Source organism: Fonticula alba (assembly GCF_000388065.1).
Source record: "Fonticula alba strain ATCC 38817 unplaced genomic scaffold supercont2.5, whole genome shotgun sequence".
NCBI lineage: Eukaryota > Rotosphaerida > Fonticulaceae > Fonticula > Fonticula alba.
The window spans coordinates 2,053,048-2,060,035 of NW_009242975.1; the positions used below are offsets into that span (position 1 = coordinate 2,053,048).

Here is a 6,988-nt window from a genome sequence, read left to right on the forward strand (position 1 = left end):
CCCCTCTCTCCCCTACCTGTGAGTCATGTGCAAGATCCCCACCCGGCCGCGGGTTATCGTCCCGCAGGGCAGCCTCCCAGCCTACTACAACAGCAATGGCATGCCCATCTCCTTCGGTGGCAGCTACAACGGCAACGGCCATTCCGGTCACGATGTCGACCTCTCGACCCTCGAGCAGTGGGCCTCCCAGCACAATGGCCCCGCCGGCGATGGCGAGGACGATGGGTCCCAGGGCGCGGGGTTTCCCCACCCCAACTCGGTCATGTCGCAAGGCCCCAGCGCCGAGGATGACCTGCGTCATCTGCATAACCGTGCGCCGCCCTCCCTGCGTGAGATCTCGGCCATGGTTAGCTCCTCTGGCCTGAACGCCACCGAGGACTTCTCCGCCTACCACCATCCCCATCTGCCGCACTCCCATGGGGCCGATCAGCGCCTCGAGTTCGGTGCGTCTGCGCTTGCTGTTGCTCTTTTTCTATCCCTCCCCCTTCCTCTCTTTCTCGCCCCCGCTCTCTCTCCCTCTCCCCTCTTCTCGCTCTCTCTCTCTCCCCCCTCTTCTCTCTCTCTCTCTCCCCCCTCTCCTCTCTCTCTCTCTATCTCCCCTCTCTTCTCTCTCTCTCTCTCCCCTCTCTTCTCTCTCTCTCTCTATCTCCCCTCTCTTCTCTCTCTCTCTCTCTCTCCTTCTCGGTGTTCTTGCCCTTTTCCTTCGCCTCTCACACGTGCTCTCCCAACACCTTGTCTGTACGTCGTCCCTCTCCTGCCCGCCCCCCTCTGGCCGGACAACGACAGTCCCCTACATGGACGCCGAGCATGCTCCTGTCAATGCCCTCAGCAGCAGTGACAGCTCGAGCAACCTCTATTTCGCCGGTCCCAGCGCCCCGATCAATGCCGCCGGGCCCTTCGCCTCTGACGGGAACGCGGTCTACGCCGGCACCACCGCCCCTGGGTCCTCCTCTTCCAGCGCCGCCGCCGCCGCCGCCGAGGCGACGGCCCACATGGCTTCTTTTGCTCCGGCCAATGCCCGGCCATACCCCTCGATGCTGAGCGCCAACGGCGCCCACTTTGCCGAAGCCCCGGCCCCTGCCCCGGGCCTCGGCCCGGTCACGGCGACGTATGCGCAGTTCCGCCACCCGGCCTCCCAGGCCCCGGGCGGGTCCTCCTCTTCCGGCAATTCGTCCCCCTCTTCGGTGTCTCCGATTTCCTCGCCTTCCAACCTTGCCGCGGCCTTCGATTCCGCCGGTACCCCGGTCGGGCCGCTGGTGTCCTCCACCGGTTCGGCGATCGGGTCGTCCTCCCCGCATGGCGGGGCCAACTTCGTGGACGAGGGCCGCTTCCAGCAGATGCTCTCCCTCGGGCCGGAGTCCTCCAATGCCGGGGTCTTTGCCCATGGCGGGTCTTCTTCCGGGGCTTCCTCATCTTCGGCCACCCCGGTGGCCTCCTCCTCGCAGCAGTCCCCCCCGGGTCCGGGCATGCACCGGTCCGGCATCGACACCCCCCTGCACCATGCCACCTCCACTGGCCACATCAAGCAGGAGTATGGCCCCGGCCCGGTTGTTGCCGGCCAGGCGCAGCAGTCGCACCTGCTGGCCACCACCGGGGAGACTGTCGCCCCCGGCACTTCTTCGGCTGACAACTTCAAGGGCTTCTACCTGGAGCAGCCGCAGTCGCAGCAGCCGCAGGATCACTCGGCACACCGGCGCTCGAGCACCGATGGGATGGTCCTCCCCTCGGAGGACTTCTCCTCCGGGCCCTTTGCCAAGACCCCGCGTGCCAAGTCCCCTGGGGCCACTGGCAGTGCCTCGCGCCGGGGGTCCGTCACGGCGGCCAAGATGACCACTCGCATGCCGGGCCGCTATCACCCGGTGCCGGTTGGCCCGACGGTCGCCGCGGCCGATGTCCTTTTCTCCTCGGCCGCCACCCTGGCCAAGCCCTTCGGTGCCCCGGCCGGCGGCATGCTGCTGCCGGCGGTCAACCCGGCTGCTGGTGTCTTCCCCCCGATGGACATGACCCAGATGATGGCGGCCGGGCCTGGGGCTGCTGCGGCTGTCGCGGCGGCGGCTGCTGCTGCTGCTGCTGCTGCTGCTGCCACCACCACCGGTGCCGGCCCCACCGCCGGTGCCGCCGCCGCCGCCGCCGCCGCCACCACCACCACTACCATTCCTTTCAACAGTCTCAACTCTTCGGGGTTCATTCGCGCGGTGCCGGCGGCGGCGCTCTTCCCCCCGGCGGCGGCGGCCACTCTGCTGCCGATCCTGCGCGGCCCGTTGGTTGATCATCAGACGGACTCCCTGGCTGACCTGTCCCCGGGACATGCCCAAGCCACGGCCAAGGCGCGAGTCCTGGCGTCGGCCACGGCCGAGGCTACGGCCTCTGCCGCGGCCAAGGTCGCGGCCAAGGTGGCCCTCGAGACGGGCGGGCGGGCTCGCGCTCGCGCCAGCACTGCCACCCGGTCGCGGTCCGCCTCGCCGGCCGTCGACGGTGGCAAGTCCACTTCCAGCAAGTCCCCCTCGCCGGCGGGCAGCAACACAGACAAGGCCACCGACGAGGGGTCTTCCTCTTCTTCCTCTTCGTCTCCCGGCCCCTCGGGAGCCGGGGCCAAGTCCGCCAACAGCGCCACCGGCAGCGGCGGGGCCTCGCAAAAGCGCCCCGCCGCCGGGCAGGACTCCAGCTCGGATGCCAAGCGCGCGCGCAATCGCCTGGCCGCCGAGAAGTACCGCCACAAGGGCCGGCACCTGGTCACCCATCTGACCGACCGTTGTGCATCGCTCATTTGCGACAAGGACAACCTCATGAAGAAGGTCGACGCCCTGGAGGCCGACAATCAGCACCTGCGCAACATCATCACCTCGCTGATGGGCTTCTCGACCGGGGCCGGGTCCGCCGGGCAGTCCATCCCGGTGGTGATGCTCCCGCCGCAGGGCAGCTTCGTGGACCCGACCACCGGTGGTGGTCCGGGCCCGGCGACGGTGGTTGTTCCCCAGCCCGGCTCTGCGGCGGCCACCGTGGCGGCCCTGCAGCAGCAGTTTGTTTCTGCCCCGGTGGTCACTGGCCCCGGTGGTGCTTTCTCACACGCGGAGGTTGGCCCGGTGGCCGGCCTGCCTGGCGTCCATAACGCCGGTGCCTACTACGCCGCTCCCGGGGGCGGGATCCCGCAGCCGCAGTCGCAGCCGCAGCCGCAGCAGCAGCTGGACTATGCGGCCATGATGCCGCGTCACCATCACCACCACCTCCCGGAGGTGGCTACCGATGGGGCTCTCCTCGCTGCCTCCTCGTCCCCGCGCTTCATGTACTACAAGTAGGGGCATGTGTGCGCGTGTGTGTCTTCGTCGAGGGCTGGTTCTTCTCGTCTCTCTCTTCTTCCTCTCGCTCTCCTCGCCCACCTTCCTTCTTTTCTTCTCCTCCCTCCCCCTGTGCCTCTCTCTTTCTCTCTCTCTCTCTCTCTCTCTCTCTCTCTCTCTCCCACATGCACACGTTCAAAACAATATACACAGTATTTCCATTGGCCGTGTTTGTTCTCCCGCGGCGCTGCAGAGGAGCGTTGGCAGCCGCGGCGGGAAGTGAGATCGCCCAGGCGGGGCGCTGCATATTTTGGGGCCACAGGAGGGGGGGGGGACCTTTCCGTGGGCGATCTCCCGGATCGGGGGCCCTGCGCTCTTGAAAGAGACCTCTCTCTCCTGCCTGCGTGCCCCTCCCTCATCCTGCCTCTCTCTCTCTCTCTCTCTCTCTCTCTCTCTCTGCCTCTCCTTCTCCCACCTTGGACCTGATCATGGGCGTCTCTCGTCCGGCCGTGCGTTTGGCGCTGGCGCTGATGGCGCTGCTTGGGCTGGCCCTGCTGGCGACCCAGGCGGTCCCCGTTCGGCCGGTGGCCACGATGGCCCCCTCTTCGGTGCCTGTACAGCTAGATGACATTCAGCTCCGGATGGCCACTCACCAGGCACACCGCCATGCATTGGTCTTTTTCTACACCGAGTGGTGCGACGATTGCCGGGATCTGGAGGATGTACGCACTGCGCGCCATGTGGAGCCGAGTCGGCTTCTTTTGTCCTCTTTCTGTCTTTCCGGCCCTTCTAGTCGCCGGTCAAGCTGACACCACAACTCGTCCGACCCAGCACTTTAACGACGCGGCCGTCGGTCTGTCGGACTTTGCCGAGTCGATCCTTGTGGGCCGACTGGACGGCGAATACTTCCCCTCGATCGCTCGCAAGTACTCCCCCGAAGGGTTCCCCTCACTGGCGCTCATCCCCCGGGAAGACCCTACGGCTGTGGCTTTGTGCGTTTGTCTTCCTCGATCCCCTTCCTCCGGCAGTGCATCCTCCCTGGGCTCCCTCCCTCTCCTCCGTCCCCGCTGATTGTGTCACATGCGAGTCTCCAAAGTGTGTGTGTGTGTATGTGTGTGTGTGTGTTGACCCTGTGAATATGGACCCTTGCCGTGTCCCTGATCTGATGGCCTTCATGTCCGGTAGTTATGAGGGCCCGAATGATGTGCACGCCATTTTGGACTTCGTGCGCCAGCACACCGGGCTGAACGCCCTGCCGCCGTTGCCCCGGCCGCGCTTCCTGCAACCTCTGACCGGTTACCAAATGCTGGAGCATGCGGCCCGCGGCGAGCAGCATGTCGTGGCTCTGCTCTATGCCCCTTGGTGCTACCACTCCACGCGTATGTTGAGTGTGATGGAGCGTGTGGCGGCTCTCTTTGCCACCGAGCCCACTGTCCTGCTGATTCGCGTGGATCTGGATGAGAGCCCTTACCTGCGCGAGGAAATCGGCACGGTGGCGCCCCCGTCGTTGGTGCTCTTCCCTCGAGGGGCACCGGCCGATGCGCTGCCGCTTGAGTTCGGCGCGTCGCGTGACCTGGAGAACATTGTGGACTTCATCAACCGGCAAACCGGCACCCAGCGTCACCATTATGGCGGATTCTTGCCGGAGGTTGGCCGGCTGCCAGAGCTCGACCGGTTGGCGGCCGACTTTGCCATGGCCCAGTGCCCTGGCGCCAGTGTCACCGCCGGCGCCCGGGCCGCCTCCGACATTCTCCGCCAAACAGCCCAACACATGGCTGATGGGCAGTTTACCTCGGCTGAGGTTGCCCCCTACCTGGCCGTCATGCAGGGGGCCCTGCACGAGCCGGGCTTCATCGGCCGAGAGCTCCGGCGCCTGGAGCGCCTGGTCCATTCGCGGTCAATCACCCAGGAGCAAGCCGATCGAATGCACCTCCGGGCTAATGTTCTCCGGGCCTTTGTGCACGATTGCGGGCAGAGGCCCGAGCCGGAGCCCGTCGCTGATGGCTGGGCCGCCGTCCGGTCTCACGATGAAGACCTACCTTGAACAGAGCCCTCCCCGTGCTTAGCCTTGCCCTTTGGAATAGATGACAACTCTCTTCCTTCGGCTCTCTTTTCCACGTTGGTCTTTCTGGTCTCTCTCTCTCTCTCTCTCCTTCTTTCTTTGCCCCACCATTCCCTCCTCTGGGCGTCCCTGGACACACACACACACACACACACACACACACACACACACACACAAAGACACAGAGAAAAAAGACACAGAGCCACAAGCACACAAGCACACACATGCATACAAGTATACTTACGCAAATGCTGTCGTTGTTGTTTGGATCGGCGCTTTCCGCTGGGAATGCCCTCGTTCGGGCAGCGCCGGATCAATCTATGTGGGCTACAAGACGGGCCCCTCAGAAGGGGTTAAAGGCCTGGCAGAAGCGGATGCACCAGAAGGGAATCGGCAATTCCAGGATGAAGGGATACACCGAGGTCCCGGGTCCCGACAGGGGATATGCCTTGCCCATTGGGGGGAGAGTAAGGGCAGGCTTGGCCAAAGTCCGAGCGACGACGATGGCAGCGTCGGGGCCAACCACTGGCGGGATGGAGGACACCAAAGCGGCGGTCGACATGTCCGAGTGGAAGCCGGAATCCTCAGCCACGCCAAGGGGGCTGCCCTCGACATTGGACATCGGGCCGCGGGATGTGGACGAGCGCGGGTGCCCCGCCAGCCGGTCGGTCTCGACCAATGGGAAACCCGGCGATTGGGCCAGGGAAATCCGCGAACGGCCATCGGCCGTGTCAAGGCCAGGATGGCCAGCCTCCTCACCGGAGCCCAGCAAGTCGACGACCCCCAGAGTGGGGGAGGATTCATCGGTGGCGCTGACCGACGCCGGGGATCCCGTTCGGGCCAGGATGTGCGCCTCGGACTCCGGGAGAGACATCAAAAAGTCGGAGTCACTGCCGGCCGTGGAAGACACCAGCTCAAAGGCGTCGTCGATGTCCGAGCTGCCGGGCTCGAGTGAGTCCTCTGCACGCTCCGAGACCGGCACCAAGAGGGCGTTCTTTGGAGCACGGCGGCCGTCCGGCCGCCGGATCGCCCGACTGCGTGTCTCCTGTCCGAGGTCGAACACCCAGTCCTCCAAGTGATCGGTGGCCAGGTTGATCGGATGCCTTGACAGGGGTCCAGGCTCGGTGGCCACGCTGCCGAGGTCCAGGCTCGATGGCGCCAGCGATGGCTGCACCGACTCGTCTGACAGGAGAATGGTCGACTCCGACCGAGTGAGGCAGATCGTGCACGGCTCGGCCGGCGGCACGGCACTTGTTTCATACAAGAACTGGACCATGTGCTTGACCGGGCGCCTGTAAAGGGGGAAGGCGGGTTCCAAGCGCCGGTATGTGTTAGGACATCTTCCCATGGTGACGTTGTTCGTGGGCCGTCGGGAGCAAGAGGAAAATGCGAGCAGGGGGCAGGGGACCCGGCAGGAGAGACGTACTGGTCAGGCGCGCAGGATTGCGGATGGGAAGTCGTCTCGATCAGCGGGTCGGTGTGCGTTTGGCCGTCATAGAGCTGGAGCCGGGCGCGGAAACTGGGTCCAAGTGTGGCAGTAGCGGGAGGGAAGGGGATGATGTAAGAACATTTCTCCGAGGGGAGCCGGCGCGATGGGACAGCCCTCTTGGCCGAGTGGCATGAGAGGGACGGGGGGGGGGGCGGGGCGTGG

The 6,988-nt window shown here is 65.5% G+C and overlaps 3 protein-coding genes across 3 annotated transcripts in view; 2 read left to right on the forward strand and 1 right to left on the reverse strand.

Annotated features, from left to right (window-relative positions):
• On the forward strand, nucleotides 1–3,296 carry H696_03615 (hypothetical protein; the record flags this gene model as incomplete). Its single annotated transcript, XM_009497486.1, has 2 exons — nucleotides 1–443; nucleotides 787–3,296. The coding sequence occupies exons 1-2, from the start codon at nucleotides 26–28 to the stop codon at nucleotides 3,294–3,296; spliced, it is 2,928 nt and encodes a 975-aa protein (XP_009495761.1). The 5' UTR covers nucleotides 1–25.
• Nucleotides 3,297–3,717: 421 nt separating this feature from the next.
• H696_03616 (hypothetical protein) lies at nucleotides 3,718–5,375 on the forward strand. The gene is made up of 3 exons (XM_009497487.1): nucleotides 3,718–3,997; nucleotides 4,107–4,267; nucleotides 4,461–5,375. Exons 1-3 carry the CDS (start codon nucleotides 3,764–3,766, stop codon nucleotides 5,317–5,319), a joined length of 1,254 nt encoding a protein of 417 aa, XP_009495762.1. The 5' UTR covers nucleotides 3,718–3,763; the 3' UTR covers nucleotides 5,320–5,375.
• A 148-nt stretch (nucleotides 5,376–5,523) lies between these two features.
• The window catches only part of H696_03617 (hypothetical protein), a 4,146-nt gene continuing 2,681 nt past the window's right edge, over nucleotides 5,524–6,988 (reverse strand). Inside the window, exons 5-6 of the mRNA XM_009497488.1 lie at nucleotides 6,764–6,856; nucleotides 5,524–6,629 (exon numbers count right to left, since the gene is read on the reverse strand). Of these exons, the coding sequence (XP_009495763.1) occupies nucleotides 5,681–6,629; nucleotides 6,764–6,856 (1,042 nt within the window). The 3' untranslated portion in view covers nucleotides 5,524–5,680. The remainder of the gene's footprint in view (nucleotides 6,630–6,763; nucleotides 6,857–6,988) is intronic.

Coding starts and splice junctions, on each gene's coding strand:
- H696_03616 (XM_009497487.1), top strand. CDS start 3,764: ATGGGCGTCTCTCGTCCGGCCGTGCGTTTGGCGCTGGCGCTGATGGCG. Junction 3,998..4,106: donor ATTGCCGGGATCTGGAGGAT/GTACGCACTGCG, acceptor CGTCCGACCCAG/CACTTTAACGACGCGGCCGT. Junction 4,268..4,460: donor GACCCTACGGCTGTGGCTTT/GTGCGTTTGTCT, acceptor CATGTCCGGTAG/TTATGAGGGCCCGAATGATG.